Source organism: Chenopodium quinoa, unplaced genomic scaffold (assembly GCF_001683475.1).
Source record: "Chenopodium quinoa cultivar QQ74 unplaced genomic scaffold, ASM168347v1, whole genome shotgun sequence".
Classification (NCBI taxonomy): Eukaryota; Viridiplantae; Streptophyta; class Magnoliopsida; order Caryophyllales; family Amaranthaceae; genus Chenopodium; species Chenopodium quinoa.
Genome location: NW_018745336.1, coordinates 4,319 through 29,800, shown reverse-complemented (window position 1 = coordinate 29,800; position 25,482 = coordinate 4,319). Strand labels below are relative to the sequence as shown.

At 35.5% G+C, this 25,482-nt stretch overlaps 2 protein-coding genes and 1 pseudogene across 3 annotated transcripts; 1 reads left to right on the top strand and 2 right to left on the bottom strand.

The window, feature by feature from the left end:
• Positions 1–1,818: 1,818 nt before the first annotated feature.
• LOC110712792 lies at positions 1,819–11,994 on the bottom strand. Of its 2 annotated transcripts, none has more exons than XM_021891247.1 (9): positions 11,672–11,994; positions 11,462–11,488; positions 9,775–9,854; positions 9,197–9,269; positions 8,913–8,970; positions 5,529–5,580; positions 5,416–5,440; positions 5,189–5,330; positions 1,819–2,111 (listed from the first exon to the last, which is right to left on the bottom strand). In XM_021891247.1, the coding sequence occupies exons 1-8, from the start codon at positions 11,765–11,767 to the stop codon at positions 5,235–5,237; spliced, it is 507 nt and encodes a 168-aa protein (XP_021746939.1). In that variant the 5' UTR covers positions 11,768–11,994; the 3' UTR covers positions 1,819–2,111; positions 5,189–5,234. The 2 variants fall into 2 exon arrangements, with proteins under 2 accessions (XP_021746939.1, XP_021746938.1); XM_021891246.1 differs by having other exon boundaries at positions 5,239–5,330; positions 11,672–11,991.
• A 2,016-nt stretch (positions 11,995–14,010) lies between these two features.
• Positions 14,011–17,219, top strand: LOC110712788 (F-box/kelch-repeat protein At5g42350-like). Its single transcript, XM_021891243.1, has 2 exons — positions 14,011–14,326; positions 14,962–17,219. Exon 2 carries the CDS (start codon positions 15,101–15,103, stop codon positions 16,841–16,843), a length of 1,743 nt encoding a protein of 580 aa, XP_021746935.1. The 5' UTR covers positions 14,011–14,326; positions 14,962–15,100; the 3' UTR covers positions 16,844–17,219.
• Positions 17,220–17,889: 670 nt separating this feature from the next.
• Positions 17,890–24,995, bottom strand: LOC110712787 (annotated as a pseudogene).
• Between the last annotated feature and the right edge of the window lie 487 nt (positions 24,996–25,482).

The following is a 25,482-nucleotide window of genomic DNA, read 5'->3' as shown; positions in this document are numbered from 1 at the left end:
ACAATGAAACCCTAATTTCCTGATCTTCTATTTCTATGTCACCAACATCAACACCTCCTCCTCTTCTGCGCTAATATTAAGGGAAGCATATCGGTCAACCAACTCGTCTGCCATCGTGCTTGGAAACCGTGACTGGAAATCACGGTGGAAAGACCTCAATCGTGAGGTGGGGTTTCCTCTCTCTCAAGGTAGGGTTTCCTCTCTTTCAAGGGAGATTTTACCCAATATCTTTTTATTTTAAGAACATCCGTAACAAATACTCTGTAACAAATTATATTCACTTTTGCTAATTTTTTGGGTTGTCAAAATAAAAATAATTTGAATCTTTTATCTTTATTTTTTATTTTTTTTTTTGTATTTGTAACAAAGTTTGACTATTATTATTACTACTTCATACTCTTTTCGTTCTGTAATAATCGCAACACTTTCCTTTTACATCCATTTCACAATAATTAAACACTTTTTATTTTGGTAAAAATCCAATATTAATTTATTACTCCTTCCGTCCAATAATTAAGTGTTCGTTTTTAAATATTTCACAAAAATTAAGAAAAGTGAATAAAGAATAAAATTATGTGTTTAAGTACATTGAGAATAGTTACAAAGAGTATTATATTTTGTTTTTTTAGTGAATACAATAATGAAATTACATCTAATTTATTTGTTGGTTTACTAAGGTGACTAACGCGCATGATGCTCTCGCTATAACTTGTCGTATTCGGGGAGATCTTTCGGTTTTACCTTAAATCACAAATTTGGTTGTTGACATATTAATGAGGAAAAGTACATAAATAAATATTCTTAGAGGATGTTTGTTTAGAGGGATAAAAGAGGGGATAGGATAAAAGAGGAGGGATTTAACAAGCCTTTTGTTTGTTTAGAGGGATGGGGATTATGAGGGGGGTTAGGAGGGGGATTAAAAAAAGGGAGTTATCCCTCCAAATTAATACAACTAAGGGGGTGGTATAAGGGATGGGGATTAAATTTAATGGATAAAAGACATTTCTACCCTTACACTTTGTTTGGATAGAAAGAAATGGAAGGAAAAGAAGAGAAGAGAAAGGGAGGGGGATAAATTCTCTTGTTTGGGTAAAGAATTGGAGGGAGGAAGGGGAAGGAAAGAAAGGGATCTATTTTCCCTCTCTCTTTAATAAGCATAATCCTTCCAAAATTGGAGAGATTTGAAAGAAAAATAGAGCTCACCTCCCCCTCCCTTTCTTTTCCCTTCCCTTCCTCCTTTTCCCCTCCCCTTCCTTTCCTTCCTTCTTTGCTATCCAAACAAAGCATTAATGAAAGAGAAAGAAGAAGAGAGTGCAGAAAGGATAGTAAGGGCAACTTTGTTTTTTTATTAGTTATTCCAATCTAATCCCAAACCATACCAAACAATGGAATACACTATATTTATCTTTATCCCATCTATTAATTCCACCTTTTTATCCCACTTAATCTCATCCCTCCTACCAAACGCCCCATTAGGGTATAAATGTCCTCACATTATTTTAAGAGTTCAAAAGAAGTGGCAATTAACATTAATAACGGCAAATAAGAAATATACAAACTTATGATCTTTTGAGGCAATAAGTAAATAACGGCAAAGTTAACGATTGGATGTTGACCCAGGTAATTCAAAACCATAAAACGAACTTTCACTCTAGTTACCAGTCAAGTACTCAAATTGATTTCTGCTGAAGATCTATGGAGAGAAAATTACAGGCATTTGATTCTGCAAAACACAGTGAATTGATCTGAAAGACAGTTAACATTATGGTGTATGACCGTGACAGTATAAGACATCGCTTGAATGTTTTCTCTCTCATTAAAGGATAATGTTTCAAAGAATCCTTGTCATACAAAATTTGTATTAAACTTTTTCTTTGGGGTCTGGAGAAAAACACAAGGATGACACTATTTGTACCACTATCTAGCCCTATTAATGTGATGGAACTCTTGAATATAGCAGCGAGAGTTCATCGTTCATGAACTTTCGGATTGTATCATAGTAATGTGACACAAGATTAAAAACTGTGCTATAGAAGCTTGGAGACTGAAGGCTTCAAAGTTCATCTTCCATATCATCATCATCGTCACTTTCAGCTTCCTTTTTTGAGCCACTGCACAAAACAGGAGAGATTAAAAAGGTTTCAGGAAGATGTAATAGAAGCACAGTTCCAGCAAATTTAGATAAGGGTTACCAAGATCATTTTACAGATAAAAGTCAAATATAGGTAAGTTCAGGTAAATTCATCATAGGGCCACTAAGTTCGCATATGTTCCAATAAGTTCATACAAATTTAATTTACTTCTAAACTTCAACTAATAGAATTAAACATAAATTGGGAAACGGACAGAGGAAGACTTGGTCCAAAAGTTCAATAAGCATCATGACAAACACAATAAGTTAACTAAATAAAGCTGTTGACTACAACGGAAAGAAAAAAGTTAAAAAGAAAAAACTAATAGAAAAAATAGGGTAATCAATATTCATCTAAGATAATCAATTCTAGGATAAAGAGCAATTTGTTCTCTTTAAGTAAGAAATGTGTGAGGCGAAGAATCAAATAGCCATTTGCAATGCACCACCAAGAACCCCCAGACAGGATGTAGTGTAGTGTAGTGATTTGATTTAACAATTAGCTTCAAAAAGAAGATAAGGAGATTCTGTCGCACACCAGTTCATCATTTGCTGTTCTCTCCCTTCCTCACCTTCGGTGCCAATTACTCTGCAACCTTCCTAACCACACAGCATTTTTGTTTTACTGTACAGCCACCATTTCTACCCTTGCCATTCTTTCCTCACCCTTCTTAGGCCTCACTGCCTTCTCATGCAATGTGCTGATCTAGCACAGTGGCTTATGTCTGGAATTCTAGTGGTTCACTATAACCTATGAGGCACACAGTTATTGGCAAGGAGATAAAATTGAACCACCAAATGCCCAGAATAGGCCATTCCAGTCTTCAGCAATCATGATGTGAGCAAGACTAGCTATGGACACACCAAGAGAGAGGCATATCAGTGACAGGAATGAGGTAAAACATGGGGAACAGGAAGGGAAGGTGCCTGCCTGCTGGGGATAAAATGTAGATTCATAGCGAGTAGGAATAGGATGACAGAGAGAAGTTGAGAATAGGGTGATGATGGGTGTGGAGCTGGGATATCCCTAGAATGAGGGAAGGGATCAAGGAAGAGGAATAAAGAAAGACCGAAAAGGGTGGGGTGTTTGGGTGGGGGGGGGGTACCATTTCTAACTATCACATTTGTAATTTTCCATTCAGTTCCACTCCGGATGAACACGCAATATCATTATCGTCAACCATAACCTTAGGATTCTTCTTTTCCAGATATGTTTCAAAATTCCATCAATACTTTACATAACCAATAGTAGAAGGTCCAAACAAGCCTATCAAATCTTTCCCTCTTCTTTTTACTATTTATAACAACCACCACCTGGATTATCCTACCCCTCACATAGTCACATCTCTAGCTATGAAGCTTTTGATTGCCATCATTAAGGTTTTGTCTATTTTAAAATAAGCAAAAGGGCCTTGGCAGCTAGGCTAGTCCAGAGTTCCATAAGAAGGAAATGCCAGTGAATTTTCAAAATCAAAATCATAATTGACTAAGTGAAGAAAAAACACAGGGAAAATCCCAGATGAGTTTACTTTAATTGTATAGACATGGTCATCTTAAAGTCTAAGTGACTCCTGCATAGTACCACAACCCTTTCATAGCTATTTGTAGGGATCATCGATGGAAATGTTACAAAAGTCCATCAGTGTGAAAATTGTAGACTACAAAGAGCCCTAGTGACTCCATTATGCTTCTGATAGTCACCAAATTCTTAAAATAATAGTCAATCTCCACTCTCCAGGGTCATATTTATTCAGCTCTATTACACAGAGTTGCAAATAGCTAGAATGTGCATCACTAGGGTGTATTCAACAATCAACGAGATACAGAACCTATCTCCAAGCAGGAAGAACCTTATTAGTTACCCGTCCAGGCTAATACAAATGTTTCATTCATTTGCTTATAAATTCTACAACTCACACACATGCTGCTATAATGTTTCAGATATTGGAGGGATAAAATTATTAATGTATCACAGAAGAGTGCATGGGTACAATTGCCCAAATATAAACCACTCCAAAAGGCTGCTTAGGGGATTGATCCTTGTGGTAGCTGGCTTGCTGCTGTTATCTCCGTCATCATTGTTTTGAAATTTTACAGCAGATTCTAATCTGATAACTAAAACACCCATTCTCATATGACTAAATGGTAGGAATATCTTCTACAATGTATTTGGCCTTAATTTTTAAAAAGTCATAAGTGTGTGAAATTTGAAAGCTGGTAGCCTTGCTAGAGATCTTCAGCTGGTGCTTGAATAGATTGAATAATATACAAGATAAGTTACTAATATCTTTATGAATAAGACTATAAGAGTAAACCTGCTGGAATTTTGACCACTGGAAGACTAGAACACTGCTTGCAGCTTAGATGTTATTTGTTGTTATTGTTGCTGTTCTGTGCATTAAAATTCAATGTTTTTTTTCACTCCAAACGGCTAGACACTCATTCTCAAATATTTTCTAAGAACAACTACACCACACTAGTACTTGTTAAAAATCTAATGCACTCGGCTTCACTTCCAGAAAACTCCAAAGTTATTTTACTTGACTGGATGAAGCTGGCAGCCTGGCTTGAGTTTGTTGGCTGTTAAATGAGTATATAGATAATGGTCCCTGCCCAAGGACTACACTCCAAGTTTTTCCTAGAACCAAGACTAGGATATCCTACCAATATAGCAGTACACTTATCAGCACTCTTTTTGATATTCTTACCAAAAATAAATTTTACTACCTCTGTCCCATTTTTCAGTGCCTGTTTCTCATATTTCACAGGATTTAATGCAAATGAAGGAAGTATAAAAAACATGCGTGAAGCACATGGAAATAATATAAAAATTACTACATTTTGTTTTCTAGGGGAGACAATGATGAAAAAGCATGAGTGAAGTACATGTGGGCACCAACTTTGAAGGGTATTTAGGAAAGTTTAGTATGCAAAAAGGTATAAAGTGGAGGAATGTAGGTAATTGTCCATAAAACAAAAATAGAAATAGGCACTCAAGTTTGGGACACTAGAAAAGGAAAAACAAGCACTTAAAAATGGGACAAAGGGAGTACTTACTAATGGTACAAGATATATCCAGATGACGATAGCATTTAGTTCATAATTACCTAGTCTTTCTGCAGTGTTGGCTAAGATCCTCGCATAACACCTTGCCCACAGCTGCAAGTTCAACAGACCCATTTTTTATCAACTCTGCCAACTGCAACACCAATGAAAAGTCAGAATGATCAATGTACAGATATTCCACATGAGTGGATTCAGAAAGAAGTGAACCAGAAACTTGCCTCATCTTCAGTTTGCTCCAGCAACCTACTCCATTATAATATACAGAAATTAGAAATCAATTTCCTTAATCCAACAGAAAATAGGTAAAAATGTTCGTGTCACCAGAACTAACCTTCCACAATAGGATGATATATCTTTAGAATGTGCTCGGGCTTCTTGCTTGCCTAAAAAGCACACATGAAAAAGCCAGTTTCATTGATAGTAGTTTAGAGACCATATAGGACATATACTGAGATATGCAGGTTTAGTTGACATCCACAGAGGCACAACACCATTGAGGGATGAGGATACATGCATAGGTCCACAACTATTTTTATTTATGTTTATCTAATATACTAATTTGGCATAAGCCCACACAACCTCCCCCCCCCCCCCCGGGTTTAAAAAAAACACAGCCAAACAGAGAAGACAGATCCGCTAATGTGAAAACATTGCCAAAAATTCTTGCCCTGTATCACTCTCTTTTCCCTTTCTTCTAGACCTAGTCAAAAGAATTAGAATTATATCCAAATACACTACTCCTCAACAAAAATTCTTTAACTGGGTTGAAGTACTTCAGAAATATACAAAGGAAGAAAATTACATCAGATGCAGTGACAAAACATGAAAACTGCTGCTTTTTTATATTGTTCCTCTTGTAAAAGGTTTTGATGCTCTGTCCTTGAGGAGATCCTGATACTATTTTTTTTTTCTTCTGTTGTTAAAAATGTTGATAATAGAAAGGGGGTGTAGCTCATCCCCCTTCACTCAATGGGTAGATGAAGAAGTTGGAAAGTATGGTGTCATAACTCATAATTAGCCACAACAAGAATGCAGAGATAAGGAAGTTATTGTTGTTCATTCCAGTGGCGTAGTGGTAGTTGGACTCTTGGAGACAAAGGTTAAGGAATCGAACTTTCATACCAATTACCAAAACCTTTGTCCTAGTTGGGGGTCAACTACCAACTATCATTGCTTAGATAGAGATAGGATACTATTAACTGTGTGGATGCTCAACATTGTCTTTTTTTAAGTCATTCGGTGCAGGGTTTCCTCACTTCAAAAAGGGGTTGGGTCCTTCAACTCGTTTTTTCTTTGGGGTGCATTTAGCCTCTTTCGCGACCTTGTAGTGACATTTAGCTTCAAAATGTCTAGGAAAACCTATGATCCTATGAAAATGGGATTCTTAGAAGATAGATGCCTACCCAAATTCACTTGGATTATAACCATTGTAACTTCTCTTTCTATTCCATATACCATCTCCGTAAGAATTCTTCTCTGGAATTGTGGCTTAATATAAGGTAAGGAGGCCCTCTTTCTCCCTTGTTCATTGTCATTGCTATGAAATATTTGTTTAGGCTGCTTGGATATGTTGGTGGAAAATTTTAATTTTTCTTTTTCATTATAGAGAGATGTGAAGGTCTGAATTTGAGCCATTTGCATTTTGCTTATAAACCTTCAATGTTCTGTCATGGAGGCTTTAGTCTATTTGGTGGATGCTTAGAACCATTGCTTCCTCCTTTCATGCTTCTGGTCTCTGTGCTTATATTAACTCCAAGCCTAATATTGTTCTAATATACCTCATGAGTTGATCAATAGGGTTGTTGATATATTTGGAGACTCCGGGTTCTCTACCTTTTGGTTATCTCTATATCCTCTAAGCAGCTTCATGTTGCTGATTGTGATATCTTTCCTGAGAAATAATATCTAGAATTAGAATGTGAGGTTCAAGGCACATATTTTATTGGCCTTCAGTGTCCACTTTACCTAATTGTGTGCAAACTAAAGTGGTGGCGGTCTGCAGGCAATTCCTTTGGAGTGGTAAAGTCTATTATCCTAGTTGCTTAGGAATTTATTTGTAACTTTACAAACTTTTTTTTTTTTTTTTTTTTTTTTTGGGGGGGGGGGGGGGGGGTTATGATCTAGGTGCTTAGGGAATTGGGTATATATGTCTAATATGTTGCAGGTAACTTGATAATCTATAGGTCAAATGAGTAAGCATGTTATCTTTAAGAAATTTCAATAGAAGGAATTATCGTGCTCCCTTTGATGCCAGTTGATATTGGAAAAAAGTTGTAAGATCATAAAGAGATTGTTAGAAGAAATAGGAGGATAAGGAATAAGAGGGTCCGGATATATATTCTAGGCACATAACATAGCCGCTTTCCTAATAGATTATTATCAACCCTCTACAAAACAATGGGGATATCACGATAAACCTATTGGGATACAAAGAAGAGACAATTGATTTTGGTTGTTTATCAAAATCAATCAACAAGAAGTTTGCATACAAGTCTTCGTCAAACCAAGGGAAAATACTCTAAAAGAATTTCTCTAATAAAAAAAGGAAGCCCCAAAATTATTTTTCTCGTAATCATCCATCATATATGTCACATAAACTCTTTATTTTAAAGAGCATATGTGAAAAGCAGTTGATAACCAACAAACATGTCTGTTCACAAAGAAAACCATTCAAAAATCACTGATAACAGTCAAATTTGAATATTGCCCGGTCGGGCATGCAACATATCATGGAAAAAACTTGTTAAAAGCTGTCAACACCCCGCCAAGTCATACCGGGCTATGTTGCCTAGTTGGGCTCGCATAATCTCAGCAAAACTAAGATGATAGGCGAAATCCTAACTTGTGCTCGCCTAACCGGACAAATCACAAATCAATTGATTTTGCCTTATTTTGCCACATTTTGCGTAATTCTCTTTTCATTAATACTATAATTATTATACTAATCCTTCTCAACTCCTGGCAAAATATAAATCTCATATATGAACCATAAGTATATCTATATATATGTTCCAACAGAAATTTGCACCAAGTTACTAGGCAAGTTATGGATTACTTATCCTAGGGGGTGCACTATTAAAACTTTAAAGTAGATGCTGTTGGCTTAAATCTCAAGTGCAAAGAGTTAACTGGCATGTTCAGGTTTGGAACAAGCTTAATGTCCCTAAGCATACACTTCATGTGTGACTGCATTTATAGTCAGCAATGTTCAACTGCTGTGAATGATTGGCTGCAAGTGAGTTACAGAGGATCTGACTTGAAGCTCATGCTCTAATGAATTTGAAAAATATATCAAGGTATTAGGATGCCAAGAAAGTGATGCTGTATGCCATAGCTGCTATTGTTTAAATGGTTTGGAGATCTAAAAATAAGGCTTTCTGGGATTTTGGTCCTACTAAGGAAGAAAGGACTGCTAAAGATGTATTATAATTTGGTCATTAATAGAATTAAAGCTATCATTCTCCATTAAAACTACAAGGGTTGACGGAGAGTGGTTTGAAATGTTGTAACATTTTCATCCTATGAAAATTTAGTCTCTTTTGATGTTTGAGTTGAGTTGAGTTGATCCCTATCTAGTAGGTACCTCCCCCTCTTTAATCTTGGTTTGTTTAATGCATGGATTGAAAAAAAATAAAATCCTATAGTGATACTTATAATAGAGCAGAGGGAGAGAAAAGGATGAAATGACACTAATCTAGCAAGTACTGATACATACTAATCGTGAGTTTCTCCCAGTTGTTAACTTTGATCCACTCTGGTCTTTTGGAATCAACCTGCATCGAACAAAAGTAATAATTTGCAATTAGCCCAAGTCTCATTGTTCACCACGCCAAGCAAAATCATCCTCAAGATAACATATAAGTATGACTGGAAACTTTGATAAGTGAAAAAAAATAACAATAACATTGATTGCTTAATGGAGCTGAGTACACAAATCGAATTGTGGATGGATTTGTTGAAAGCAAAAAGGGTAGATTTTAAAGCCAATCCAAGACTCACCTTTTGAAGAGTGTAATCCTGCATCTTTTCACAAAGGCCATCCAGTAGTTCAACTACTCTTAGCTCGCTTACTCTAGAAGAAATTGCAAAATATAGATCATGCAGTTAGACATCACTTGCAAATATAGAGTAAATGGCTGTGAGCATAAGCATGGTCCATTAATGGAAAGAAACTATAATCCCAAATTTCCAACCCTGGAAAAGAGGCCTATTTAATACCAAACTCAATCTAGATTGTTCATGTAGTTTGGCTACTTATGGCTCGACAATGGGTATATCTCAACTCTCTCCTCATCGTATGGGTCTATCGTTTTATCTCAATTTATCTCTCTTTCCCTAAGATACCGTGCATGCCCTCCACGTTGCAATTAAAAGAGAACAGAGGTAGTTTTTTTAAATAATATACATAGCCTCATGAAAGTACTTAAGATAGATGATATGTTCAATAAACAATACATACATTTAGCAATTATCCTGATGAAACCTTAACCATATCCAAACTCAGTTTGTAGCACAAGCTTGAAGATAAAATTTTAAAGTATAAGGGTTAGTTTGGCATAGAGTCTGTGGGATAATACCTGTAATCAATCACTTTTCCTCTACGCTGTCCCTTTGAATCCAAACGATTTCTCAAATCCAAATGATTCCTTGGTTTCTCCTGAATTATATTTTTTTAAGAAATATTATGTTTCATAAAAGTGAATATTTAATGAAATTTATATTATGCAAAGCAATACTTCAAAGATACAAAAGTGCCATGACAAGCAATGAAGCTTGTATTAATATAATGTTGAATGGTGAACTCTCAACACATTTATTACTTTGTAAACCTCAAATGACATGATACACAAATGTATTTATTATTTTGCAACTGGACGTATATGTATATACATCTGAGGTGTTGTGATCACCAAAAAAATGACAAGGAAGCAATCCAGGAGATTGGGTGGAGAGAACTAATAATTAGTTACAAAAAATTACATACGTGCATACCATTCCATCTGAAGACTAATAGTCAAATAATCAAGTGGTAGAGGTGAAAGGGGATAACAATGGTTCTGCAATTACCCAATTTTAGGTTTAATAAAATAAAAAAAAAAAAAGTAAAAAAAAAAAGGCATATTTTATTGTCAAACTTCGATGCAAGGAGTCAAGCAAGAAGTGCATTGATAGGAATATAGGTTCACACATGAATTATGGTGTTATGCTAAAAATTGAGTTACCACAATTGAGGATATGGATGGCCAACTTGCTTCTTTGTACCCTATATCTCATATATCTGCTCCGGAGATCTTGTAGTCTGATAAAGTTCATGGAATCATATGGTTTCCAACATATCATATCAAGTGTAGTCATAAAAATGCTACAGGTGTAAAGTGCATGCCTAAACATAGTCCAAGCACTTAACACAGACAATATGCATAGTATATAATCTGGATAATCTCTATCAAAAATTCTTGTCCAGTTTAGAGGAATGTTTGTGCTTGGAAACCGTCTGTGCCTTATAACTTCAACAGAGTTTTTTGCACGGATTGTAGATACTAGGATCCTAAGCAAGAATAATTTACCTAATTTCCTAATACTCCTAACCTCGCCAAGACCATGCCATGGCCAGTTTCATTAATTGACAAATGACAACGAACATTTCATGACTTTCTTGTAGGAAGCTGCAAAAGCTTCTAAGCATATAGATAGCTGGCTCACTCTAAATTACAAGTTAGACAGCTGTAGTACGGGTATTCCAAATTCTCTAATCTTCGGAAAATATCATTAAGAAAGCTACATCTGTTTCTTTTGTCCATATGCAACATACATTTATGAAAAGATTTCATCAATGAAGCCCCAAAACACCAATTAATTACGATAGCCACCCGTTGCAAAAATATATTACTCCAATTCAAGGAATCCTATAGAGTAAGGGATAAGACAAGGCCGACAACTCAAACTTCCTCTCCTCTCCTCTCATAAGATACATCCAACATAATATATTATAATGCCAATCAAAACAGCCAAAGTTCGATTATAGCAAGCTTCATAATTTCCGTTACAAATCCCTGACCGATAATTTCGCAACATGAGTAATGGCCTAATGAGATTATATGGAATAGTATTCACATAAAATCAGAGTTGAATAATGAAATAAAATTGAAACATTGTCTTTTGCAACCACATATTAAGAGCGCAAAAGTAAGAAAGATTGAATTATGGCATGAATAAGCAAGAAATACAATTTACAAAAGAAAAAGTGAAATTACAAATGCTTACATTAGCAAGCCCATGCTCCAGCTCTTCCTGCAAGATTGAAAAAACCGAAATTCAGAGAACAACGAATCGTTTCAATTTCTCAAATTGAATAAAAAACGTAAGGAAAATGTCATTGATTGAGACGAATAATCACATGCAGAATCGCAGATCTACAATACTATCAATTGAAAAAGAGATAAATGAGAGAAAGAGAGAGAGAGAGAGAGAGACCGCAACAGCATGGCAAGCAGCGCATTTGTCGTCGATAGAAGCAGCGAAGGTTAGGATGGTGAAGAATGTGGCAAGCCATAACCAGGATGCCGCCATTGTTGTGTAAGCTTGAGATGTTCTGCTCACCAGACACTAAAAGCTATATTGTTGGAAGACGACTCGATCGACTCACTAGTCGTCTATGTACTATGTAGTGATCAAAACAATTGGAAATTTGGAAATTGTTGAATGGCAAAAAGGTTAGAAAATTCCAAAATTAGAGTTGAGTCTCATAGGGCCGTGTACAGGTCCAAAACTATCGAACTCCAATGGGATACTATTAGGAAAAGAAGGTTGGAATTATTTGTCCCGATTGAGGACAATATCGGTATGGTTTTTAACAGTTTGGACAATTTGAACTTTACTACAGAGTATGACTTCATCAAAAATTACTCCCTTCATTGCTAAATAATTAACACGTTTGACCATGATTTTTTTGTAATATACGAAGTATGAAAAACATAATCTATCATGAAATATATTGTTATCTATCAACTTTTTTCATATTCTTTACCATTAATCATATATGTCTAATATCAAACTAATACATTGGCACGTATGTAAGTTTGACAATGTCAATTACTCAAAAACGGAGGAAATAGAAAATGGTTTATTTATATTTTAAGAAAATACAATTCTTCGACAAAATAGTAGTCTTTCGTATATTCTAAGCACAATACAAAAGCAAATGATGTATAAAACATATCCAAATTTGAAATAACCCTTATGGCCTTCATAGATCATTGAATAAGAATCGACATTAAGGTGTCATTTATGTCATTCAAGAGATTTAAATGTTGTGTTAATAATGATTGATAATGCTTTACTTGAAGAATGAACTTCCAAATTTCAATAATATTTTATCCATTTACATATTCAACAAGGATTCACAACCTTTCAAAGTTTAAGAAAGCTATCTCTATAACCAAGTCTTAGTAACCAAACTACTTTTCGAGGTCGAAGAATTGTCATTTTGGTGGGGTAAGAATTAATGCTTCAATATTTTACTTTTTACTCAAAAATTGGAAATTGAACTTTCCACCATAAAGCATATCTATAGACTTCTGTATATAACTTAGTACCATAAATAAATCTTTAATATGAAATGAGTTGCTCACATGTATATATATTTCTCAAAACTCCAATTCCTTGTGAAATGAATAATAATGGAATTTTGTTGTATGAATTTAAAATAATATGTACGAAACAATTCTAAGATAGAAATTAAGATCAACATTTAAACAAAGTAGGAATGCCACAATTAGTTGGTTAGAATTTCGTTTATATCATTATTTTAGTACCCTATTTGACTCTCTATACATACATATATATATATAAAATAAAGGAAAATAAGTAGTGTGAAATGCCTTATATAGGAAGGATTGAATTTTCCAATCATGATTTGTTTGAATTTCTTAAAATACTTTTAGAAAAGAACAAACAATATATGTACATGTTTAATAATAATTCATGTAGTATAAGTTTTAGCAGCTAAAACTTTGACTCAATTAAATATCTCAAATGCTTAAAATTAGGTCTAATGAAAAGATTTGCATTTTATAACTATAATGTTGTGAACTTGTGACATGTGAAATCAAACTCCACTAACAAGCCTATTGATTTGGGTCGAAGTTTTAACCTATAATAAATATTACACTCAAAATCTTAATACCAAAGAAACCCCCAAGGCCCATACTTTGTATATTTAACCACATTATATGAGATCAATCAACTTGATGATACTCAATTAACTCAAATGTTACAAGTGCAACCACCCATAATCATAATCATGCCTTGTACCCACAAATATTTTTTAAAACAAAAAAACAACACATGATCATGTCTTGAATGAATAGATTTTAGAAAAAAAATAATAATAAATCAATTAAAAAATTATACATACTCCGTAACTTCATTTCATCGAAAAAGAGTTACATTTAGTACTATTTTAAATAAGTATTGATATCATATTTTATTTCAAAGGATGATTTAAATTGGAGAAAATACAAGTTTATCACCTTAATAAATAAAATGACAAAACTCTAAATGAAATAACTTTTTGTTAAATATGAGCCCACATTTATTGATAGAATTACGAAATAATCATGCTAACTACATATTTTTGTTGATTTATTTACGATTTAGCCCATGAAGCCATGATAATGAACCTGATAAATTGGGGTTCTCATTTTAAATTATCAGTCTAATTAATCCGCTTTTTTAAAAAGTAGAGAGCATAGAGAGAGAATGACATATGGGATTGGATAATGGGAAAGAGCAAAAATGAGTCGCTTTTGATGTTGTTAAGCGTATTTATCAATTTTTTTTTACTATGTAAAGAAAACAAAACAAAAGAAATTCCACTTCCTATTATTTTAAAAGAAAAAGAATTTGTGTGTATTTCTACTTTTCCCACCTCCTCCCATTTATTATCTTACATCTCTTTTGGATCTTCTTCTTCAACACTGACATAACCTAATAATCTTACTCAGATTTCATCATCTTTGTCTTTTTTTTTGTTTTAATTTTCAAATTCTCATTTTGTTTTTTCCCCTAAAATTTATACATCCATTCTTTGTATTTTTATTAGAGTTGCTGGTTCTTTGGCAATGCTTGGTAAGCTTCTCTTTTTACCTTTCTTTTTTTCTTCTTTTCTTTTCATTTTTACTGTGAATTTGTTGAGTTTTGATTTGGAAATCTGAAGTGGTCTGTTGTTTTTAGTTGGAATTATAATGAGTTATAAGTTGATTTTCACATGCAATTTAAATTGATGATTTTTGTCACAGATCTGGTAATCATTTCTTGGTTTATTTGCTGATTTCTTATATGATTGTGGTTAGATTATGTCTTCATTATTCTCCTGCTAGTTATGTATCGAACTTTTAAATGCCAAATTGTTTCTGGGTTTCATTCTCTTTTGAATTTTGCATTGCTTTTCATGTGAAAAGAAAAAAGCCTTGAAATTTTATATTCCTTTTCTTTTTCTGCTGCTAATTTATTACTGTAATTTTTCTGGGATTTGATGATATATAGATATAGTATGTTTTTTTTCGAGGTTTGATGATCCCATATATACGCAATGTATTTGTAATATGTTTCATTTATGATCTATAAGGGTTCAAAACTTTTTTTTTTTTTTTTTGCAAGTCACTGTTAGTAATGGTTCTTACATCTTCCCAATTAGGAATTTATTAATTAATAATTCTGCTTTGAGTAATTAATCTAATATCAATTCTTTCATATCAACATAGGTCTATAGTTCTTGCGGTGTGCTTTATGTGAATTGGCTTGAGATATAAGGGTGGGCTTGAGATATAAGGGTGGGCTTGAGAAGGAGACTTATGCAAATTGGGTTATAGTAGTAGCTGTTGATTGGCATTCATCGTCGAAATGATTGCTGATAGAGATATTGTCGAAGACGGTCTTTGCCAGGATTTGGAGTCTCTGAGTGTGTCAAGAAAGCTTGTAAGAAGTGTCAGCCAGAAATTACGGAAGAAGAGAATTCACAGAAGTGCCGGGGATGAAGAGGAAACTGCTAATGGGTTTTCTTTGAGATGTCTCACTCTGTATGGAAGAGGTGGAGGTTGTAAAGTAGGGGCTGACACCAGTGAAGAATTTGGAGATTCAAGCAATAGGAGGAGGTCAAGTGCTAGTGAAGAAGGGAAAGGATTTAAACCCATATGCGGGGCTGAGGAAACTGGAGTTGACTGCTTTTCGTATGGAAGGAAGGATCGTTTTTGGAAGCGAAGTAATAGAAAGGAGTTAGAGTATGAGGGATCTAACAGAAACAGCAGAATAAATCTATCACTTCCAGATGATATCTTAGAGATGTGTTTAATGAGACTTCCTTTATCAAGTCTCATGAATGCCCGTCTTGTGTGTAAAAGATGGAATAACTTGACAACAACTCCTCGATTTATGCAGATGCGGAGTGAGGGTCTTTATCAAACTCCATGGCTATTTGTTTTTGGTGCTGTTAAAGAAGGTTATTGCACTGGGGAGATTCATGTGCTTGATGTATCTCTTAATCAGTGGCACAACATAAATGCTGAAGTTCTCAGAGGAAGGTTCATGTATTCTGTTGCCAGCATGAGGGATGAGATTTTCATTGTTGGAGGCTGTTCCAGTCTGACTAGTTTTGGAAGGGTAGATAGAAGTTCTTTCAAGACACATAAGAGTATGTTGGTTTTTAGCCCCTCAACAAAATCTTGGCGTAAAGTTGCGTCTATGAAGTATGCTAGGTCATCCCCCATTCTTGGGATTTCTGAGGTAAGTCTAGACTGTCCAGTCGTGCATAGTCAGTCAAATCGTCAAGATCGGCGTTTTCCAAGGTCAAGGCTTGGTGGGGTCTCCGATGTATATGAGGATCCCCACCGACTCTCTGTCAGACGACAGCTGAGAAACTTGTCTGATGAAAATGCCGGTTTCTTGGCTCCAATTAAAAAACAATGCAGGCCTTTGAGACATAGGAATGAGACTTCAAGCCTAAGGGATAAGAGGTTTGTGCTGATTGCTATTGGTGGTCTTGGTTCTTGGGATGAGCCTCTAGATTCTGGAGAGCTGTATGACTCTGTATCAAATAAATGGATTGAAATTCCAAAACTTCCTGTAGATTTTGGCATTGTTTGTTCCGGAGTGGTTTGTAACGGGACATTCTTTGTCTATTCAGAGTCTGACAAGCTTGCTGGCTATGATGTAGAAAGAGGATACTGGACTGTTGTCCAAACAACCCCTTCACCTCCTCGTGTTCATGAATATTACCCCAAACTTGTTTCTTGTAATAGCCGTTTGTTCATGCTTTCTGTGTCGTGGTGTGAAGGAGATGGTCAGATAGGTAGGAGAAACAAAGCCATCCGAAAGATGTGGGAGCTCGACCTTGTGTATCTTGCTTGGATTGAGGTATCAGTCCATCCTGATGCCCCTATGGATTGGAATGCTGCATTTGTTGCTGATAAAAACCTCATCTTTGGAGTTGAAATGTTCAAAATATTTGGGCAAGTTTTGGACTTCTTTACCATTTGCAATGTATCCGACAAGGTCATGAAATGGAGTCATATATCAAGAAATCGTGTGGCTCTTGAACTTGATGCATCTTCGTGTGTGACAAAAACTATCATGGCTATACATCTCTGACCCTGCATCAGAGTTCAGCCAGATAAACAGTGCCAGAAACATATGAAAGAATTGTGCCAAAATTGGCCCGATTTAGGTGAGTTTTATGAAAGTCTTCGATACCCTGTAGACATTTACATTGTTTGGCATGCTTAATATGCAATTAACATGCCCATGTATTGTAGTATGTTACAGTTTGATCAGGCACAAATTTTTTTCCTTTCATTACAAAATTGTATGGTTTTCCCTATTACTACCAATCAAGCTGGATCCTTAGTGGAAATGTATGTTGGTTGAATTATGACAGAAAGTGGACAGTTGTTGGTATTAGTTTTGTTATTATGAAGGCCTCAAATCATAATTATTTACTAATTGAATGTAAGATGTCCTTTCCTGACCCACTAATTGTACCTGTTCTGATTTTAGTATTGACTTCAGTTTACAGCTCAACATACTATTACTTTTTTTTTTTTTTTGAATAGCTATTACTTGCTCACTTTGTCTTATTGAAAAAACTCACAAAAACCAATTAAGGCAAATAAATTGACATTTAAATAAGCAAACTATGAACGTGGATGAATCATGTGCATGGTACATTTTTACATTTGAATGTATAATAGACATCCACACTATTGTTGCGTATGTATAGACACCCACAATATTGTTGCATAAGATATCTACACTTGAATCATGGGTTTTAAAACTTAATACTACCTCCGTTTCATATTTTTTGCAACTTTAGAATATTTTATATCTCACAAATAACTGGGCCATGTACGAGCTTCGTTTATGAAACGGAGGTAGTAATTAAAATAATGTGATCATCTAAACACTGGGCCATGTATGAGCTTCATTTATGAAAGATTGATACACCACAACTATTCCTAGGCCAGTTCTAGCCACGAATTTACTTGAGCACAAGGTTCACTAGCTTGCACATCATCACCTGTGCAGCTGTGCCCATCTCTAAGTTTGTTCTTTAATTTTACTCAACTAACAGTCTACCACAGCTATAAATATATTCAAGGTTGGTTCATCTGTTGGTCCCTTATTCATAAACCCATAAATAACCGCAAAAAGTAGTCTTGTTAAAAAACTGTATGATGGGTTCATTTCGTGTAAAGAAGCTGTATACATTTCAAAACAAAAGAAGATTTGACATAATGGACTTTACAACAAATGTAAAAACATACTACACACTTGTACATTTTCGCCACCCTTTCCTACAACACCCATAACACATTGTACACACTTTGCCAATTTTCTGGAACAAAAATAACGGAAGAAAATTGCAGACTATCCATTGTTGGGGAATATCCCTGAGAAGTTCGGCATTCTATCAACATGCTTCAATGCACGCTCAGCTATTTGTTTAGTGCGGTAGTCTCCATGCTGGAAAGCATCGACAAGTGCTGTTCCAACATTCTGATCATTTGAAATTTCAAATGCTATTAGTTCAATCCGTAAGAGCCTCTCGGTTACCCAAACCGCCCTCTTCCTCAGGTCTTCTGTTCGTTTTTCCACCAAAATATCCAAGATGGGTTTGGTTCCATCTGCCTTATGCAATGTAATAACCCCTTCTTCAATGTTAACTCCATCATCCAACAAGGTGGATAGAGCAGCAAGCGATGCCTCGACAACATTCTCATTCGTGTGATCTAGAAGTGCCACCAACTTTTCAACAGCGTGACCCTCCACTAGACAAAATGTGTCCTTCAAAGAACAGAGACCCTGATGAACTGGGCATGATCCAGATATTGTGGGTGGTTTGCTAAAACAGCCAAAGATCGATGCCCAAATACCAGGCGAAGGAAGCTCGGGCTTTTTGGTCAACTTTTTGGATTCCGAAGAAAGGTTCTGCAAAGCCCAAGCAGAAGCTATTTGCACATTGTCAATCCCATTGGCCTGAAGCAAATCAGTGAATAGCCATCCAAGATGTTGCTCATGACAAAAAGCCAATATCTCGGGATCTTCATCTAACACATATGTAATCCTTGCAAGAGAACGAACCAGTCCTTCTAGGTATGGAGTCATAAAAACGACCACCCCTTGCCTCCCCCTGCCTGATTCTCTTTACTCTAGATATAATCAGCCCGAACGCATCTTCTTTAAGCATTCGCCTAGTGAGTGCAAGATCTCTTTCAGGAAGTTCAGCCAATAGGCCAACAGCTTCAGCTTGCTCTTCCGTAATTCCATTGTTCTCTGATATAATTCTGATAAGAGCCCCAAGCTGGCCAGCTGCGAGTAAAGCATCAGCTAGTTCTTGGGCCATAAAAAGAGAGAGGTTATGCAGAAGCTTCACGGCAGCTAAACGCAAATCCCGTTCTTCAATGAATTGGACCAAACTGATGGTAGCACCAGAGCTTTTGATGGCAGCAACCACATTAGGAACAGTTTTACGGTAACAAGTCAATCCAACAAGCACCTGGAGGAGTTTGCACTCAATTGATGGACCAGTGTTGCTGATAAGTTGGAGGAGGTTGTGTATTATGTCTTCAGAAACTAATGTCTGGTTTTCAGGCCCAATTATTACTGAATCAATGTCATACCCTGAATTCACCACATGTGAAAGAATAGTAGCTGAAACCTCTTTCAGTCGCATGGGAAGCTGTTTCACACCAACACCAAAAAGGTCCTTCACCAAAGGAGGAAGAATTCCTGCTTCAATTAAAACCTTTGCACTTGCATCATACGACGATATCTGGTTCAGGGCTTTCAATGAAGCTTCTCTTGATTGTATGTCATTATTTTTCATGAGATCCACAAGTGCTGAACCCACAGTTTCAGCCACCAGAACCTTGACATCATTGTTTAAACCCAGGTCACCAAGTAATGAAGCCATGGATAATTTAGTTTCAAGAGGTCCTGCAAAGATATGCATGCAATACGAAGACTTCAGTGAGTTCAGTCTAACCATGTAGTCATCCTTATCAAGGACATAGCAGGCTAACAAAACATGCTGTTGCAAATTCAACACTTCTAGTTGGTTTTTTTTTGGGAAACTTGAAATAACAAAACGTGAAATAAATAAATGCATGAGAAAAAAGCAAAATTTTAATTTGACAAGCATATCTAAATTCTCTATACATGATGACCAATCACATATAAATCAAGCAACCGACAACAATTATCTATCTCAAGCCCAAATTCTCTATACAGCTATGTCTAGTTCCTTTAAATTTCCTAAAATTGGATATAGTCTAAAAGCACCAGCTGCCTAAGACCATAATAATGTCAAAAAGTTATTTTATGCCATAAATTGTCACGGAAAGAAGCAACTCCGTAAAAGATCTACCATTCTGTTACAGCCAAATGATCCACAAGATAGCCATCAAGGCATTTTGCCACAACCACCTTTTCTCCTCCCTTCCAAACCCCACAATATTAGTTTGCAACCCATATGTTATACTCCGTATTCAAAGAACTTAAACAAACCCTCTTCATGCAACACAAAGACCATGCCAGCTCGCACTACTGAATGAAAAAGTGTAAGCAATATTCACTGTTATCTTGGCAAAGTAAAAAAAAATGTCAGGTACAGCACACCTCAATCTCCATTTCCTCTGTTCTTTTTATGTTACAACACTTCCCTAAAATGGATGTTTTTTAGTTGCAACATTACTAAATTTAGCAAGTTTTTCCTAGCAAAATACCACCAAAACCCACTAACTCTCTTTTTCATTATACAAGTGAATTTTTGTCTAATCTAATACCCCATGTGGGAACCAAAAACCCACCAACTCCCTTTTCTTAATCTCTGTCCCACACCCATGTTGCAACTAATTCCAAACGGAGGAAGTACGGAATTATTAAAAAAAGATTACGGTAATGAGAATCAAGATGCTAAAGAAAAATATTTCTGATTCTTTCTCATATGATAGAAACACAAACAAATATGAACTATTAGATTATTGCAGTAACATAGAAGAAGTTCCTTTAACTAACAAAGTAAAAATTTATATAAGAGAACACTTCAAGCCACCTAAAATTTCATACAGGGTGAATTATTCGTAGGTGGCTTGAGAAGTTCCTGCGTAAAAGTTGAAAAATTTATAGTAGTCAAGGACAAGTATTACCTCAATGCCAAGGCACACCTTATTATAGGCTGATCTTCACTCTTTATATGGCTAAAGTGGAAATTTGCCCCCTTAACTCTTATTTACTACGAAATTCACCCCCCCCCCCCCCCCCCAACCTATCTTATAGAAATTAGACTCAGTAACTATATTTCATGGTGAAATTTTATTATAAGAAAAAAGGTTTACTTTCAAAATTAGATTAAAATTTTAATCCATATAAATTCTAAATCAAACAATTTGATTATATAATAATATAATCCATATAAATACGAAGTATATATTTTGTTGCATATGCTATTGTAAATAACAGCATAAAATTTATGGTTTCCTTGTAGTTCCCACGGCAATATTTGTAGAGCAAAGTCAACTTAGATATACTTTGACAAATTCAACAAATTGAAGCCCATTCATCTCTTATTCGTTTTATTAACCACTTACACCAACTTGATAAAGTATGTGCATGGTATATGGAGGGATTGGAGGCCAATTCCTTTCAAGAGGTGCTCAAATTATGAAAATATTAACAAAGGGTCCTCGGACTATTGTGTATGCTTTTGACATCAGGATACTTATACTATTCCTTTCGCTCTTCAAAGACCTTCTTACTTAACATTTTCATCGTTCCTTCAAATAAAGCTTACTATTACTTAATTCCAAATTTGGCAGCTCCCCCCCTTCCCCCTTCTCTTTTTATCCTCCTTTACTCCACCAAATAGGTCAACTTAATTGCTAATACTCCAAACCATAAATCTAAACAACTTTCTTTTTCTAACCCAATAACAACAATATTTGCTTAAATCCAAATGATGGGATTTGCTACAAAAACCAAGAGTTTATAACTTGTATTCATCAACCAATATCCTCTATCTCCATGCCCTTCAATCAAGTGCTTGAACTCAATTTCTTTATATCATTCTTATATCCCTTCATCCAAGTCATCTTTGATATCCCTCTTCTAAAGAGAGCACATGTGCTCTCAGCAATACTTTCCTTACAATGCATCTTTGGTTCTCCGTCTTGCATGCACAAACCAACTCAACCGATTCTCCCTTAACCTCTTTCCTACCCAAAGAGTCCTTTTTTCATTTAAATTAAAGGTATAATAGCAAGTGTAAACTAAATTTATGAAAGTTATACTAACAAAAATTTATTTACAGATTCAATAAGGTCCCACTATTATTTAATACTTCCTCCGTTCTATTTTAATTGCAACATGGAAAGGATGTACAATATTTTAAGAAGGGAAAAAGATAGAGAGAGATAAAGAAAGGCCCATGTGACAAGGAGAGAGAGATAGAAGACATTATTGGTCAAATAAAGTAATGTTCTAGTTAATTTGCAACGTCTGAAAAAGGAATATTTTGCTGTTAAAAGAGAACGGAGGAAGTACATCTTTCTACTCACATTTAATAAATGAAGAAAACCCATTGTCTTCAATCACATCTACTTCTTTAATATTTAAATAAAACCCACTACATCATACCACGTCTACTAAATCATTAAAATAGCAATTAATAATCAAACTTGTCACCTAAAACTTTATCATGATAAATGTTTAAACTAATATGGGAAGAAGGGAGTTATTCTTTCACTACGAATTCTCTCTTTATGAAACCACTAGAAAAAGCCTCCCTAATAGTCTTGTAAACATCATGAATCTCATGTGGCAACATAATAAAACAAGTTTAGGTTTTATTTATGACCTCTGCCAAAATGCAATCATCAAGATCTATTCACATGTTCAAGAGTATAATATTCAAAGACAACAATAAAGTATAAAATGTTGCAATTTGAAAAACATAATTGGTAAGTATGTATAGAATAACTACTAAGGAATAATGTCACCAAAGTAAGAAGAAAGACAGCCATTCAAGGATGAAAGGAGTCTTTCAAACACAAAGATGTGCTTCCCAAAATAATATTAATTCTAGGCCCACAAGTGTATGGTCCACAAGTGTATGGGAGCTTCATTGACGGGGGTGGGGGAGTGAAAAGATACACTCTTTTACCAGAAAGTTAGTTTTATATATTAAAAGTAAGAGGGAAGTATCCCAAACAGATCTACCTTAAATCATTTCTCAAATAATCCACATATGTTCACCTCTTCATGAGGTAATTAGGAACTAGGACGTAAGAAAACTTCAATAAAGATGACTGAAAACTAAACACTGTTTATAATGATGATTATTTTGAAGTTTCACCATCCTCTATTTATCTCTCCAACCTGATCCAACCTTCCTAGGACACCAAAGGCCTCGTCCTAGAAAGTAGAAATCAGTTTACCACTCTAGGAAACCACTGCCTCCCCTCATTCTCCACCCCCTCAAAAAGCTTGGCCACCACCACTTATCTTCATGTCAGTTAGGTCCATTTTTAGAAACCTTCATGGGCATAAGCTCAATTTGTTGCCCAAGTGTTTGATCATTTTCATTGCATTCAAGTAATGTTTTGGTGGAGCAGTCCAATTTGGCCAGATTTTTTAGAGAGAGAGAGAGAGTAGTCATAAAGTGGATTATCATGATGATGACAAGGATGAGAGATAGTAGAGAGGAATACAAGGTAAGGAAAGAATGAACCTAAAGACCAGAAACTTGCAAGTAGAATCAAGACTAGTTTTCTTCTTGATTTTTACGAGGCATATCCACTTATAATTTACCTTGAGAAATGATAAAAAGAGAGGGAATAATATTGAGAAATGACCAAAAGTACAAGTTTATGTGAAAATTTCTAAAAGTTAAAGTTCTCAAGTCTACATTTGTATCTCAACAGCAAGAGCAACACAAATACACAATCTCATAGCAAAATATTCTAAAAGTAAGAAACGTAATTTAGAAGACACACATAAGTGGCTTACTGCCCCACCTCCTTTCAGATAGTATATTCATGTCTCCTAGTTTAAGTGGACATATCAGACAAAAATAATTTAGATATATTAGAGTGAGAGCAATAACCTTCAAGAAGCAGTGTCAAAAGAGGCTGCAGTCTACCACTTTCAGCCATCAGCCGAACATTATGTTCACTCTGCGCCAGATTATCCAGGGTTTTATGAGCTTTCTCCGTAGTCAATATGTTTTCTGACTTGCTGCTGGCCATCCCAATCAAGATAAGGATTGCTCCATTGATTGAACCAATTTTCCCGGAAAGATTATGAGATTTTGAAAGCTCATATAGCAAAGAGGTAGCTTCTTCTTTTTCCTTTGGCGAGGATTTAGAGGACAAAAATTTCATTATGGTACGCACAGTGCCTCCTTCACCCATTACTTCCTGCATAGATATAAATCTTTAAATGAAACTCCAAATTACATTTATACCTTACCAATATTAAAAGGACATATGAGAGCAGAATACAATCTCATGTATCATTCAGTAGGATATGTAAATGTGCAGACAAAGCTTAAAAGTTGCTCTTGGCATCACCAATGCTTGACCTACTTTAGCAAAATGAGGATAGAAGACCAATATCGGAATAATCAGAAAATAATGATTCCAACGATTTTCCTTAAAAATGAAGACTTCCACAAGGAATTAATAACCAGGAAACAACCTTCATATCTGGATCTCTTCTGCTATGACCCGTAGAGTTTCCAAGCTTTATGTCGTACTTTCCTGCTGCTGTTTCTAAGCATTTCAACTATTGCTTGCACTATCTCTGGATTATGAACCGCTTGCTTATTTGATCTGCTACATTTTGAAATGTATTCCACATGTCTCAATGCTTGAAGTATATCCCGTTCTGATGAGCCTGATGATAATGATCTGCGAGCAATATCAAGCTGTGCAGCTTCATTCCTGCAGTCCATTCTTCAATTGTGTTCCTCAGAGCTATACTCGGGTTCAAATATGTGCTTTTCAGGTCTCCAAAGTTAAAGGACACATAGGCTTCTTTCCAGTCTCTTTACATTCCCTGAACCATTTCTCAATTGCCTCCCGTTCAAAAGTGTTTCCATTTTCTATGGTTACTGGATCACGCATGACCTGCTTTGTTAAAGGACAAACAAATGGGCTAAAATAGGTTCTACATGCAGTTTCTCAACTGGTGAGCTATCATCTGACTGGCTATCAAAGTCTGTACTTCCACCTGAACTCCCGGCCATATTACAAAGAGCCTACAACACAATCAAATAAAAACTGATCAGTGTTAGATTTTACCCATAAAGAAAGAGAGAACAGGTCACATCATAATAATCCCACATTATACAAGTATACATACCCACAAGAATTGATAAAGCTCACATATTGCTCAACCAGCACCTCCTGGACCAGAGAAACAAATTCATTATATACTACATCATAGCCTAATTACTTTCTAACGACGCTACCACTCTGAAGTCAGAAGGAATCCTTACTCCTGTGACAACCAAAAAGTTGTTTCAGTTGACCCTACCCATTTAGTATGGGAATAAATGCTGGTAATGGGTCATAATTTTATGAGAAATGTCCTATGCCTATCCCCATGGTAATGCTAGTTCATCCCAAAGTACCTCTTTTTCTTCATAAATTTTTCATTATCATCCATAACCACTTGAGTGGTAGTGATGAAATATATGAAGAAGGATGGGTTTGCATTACCATGAACATTAA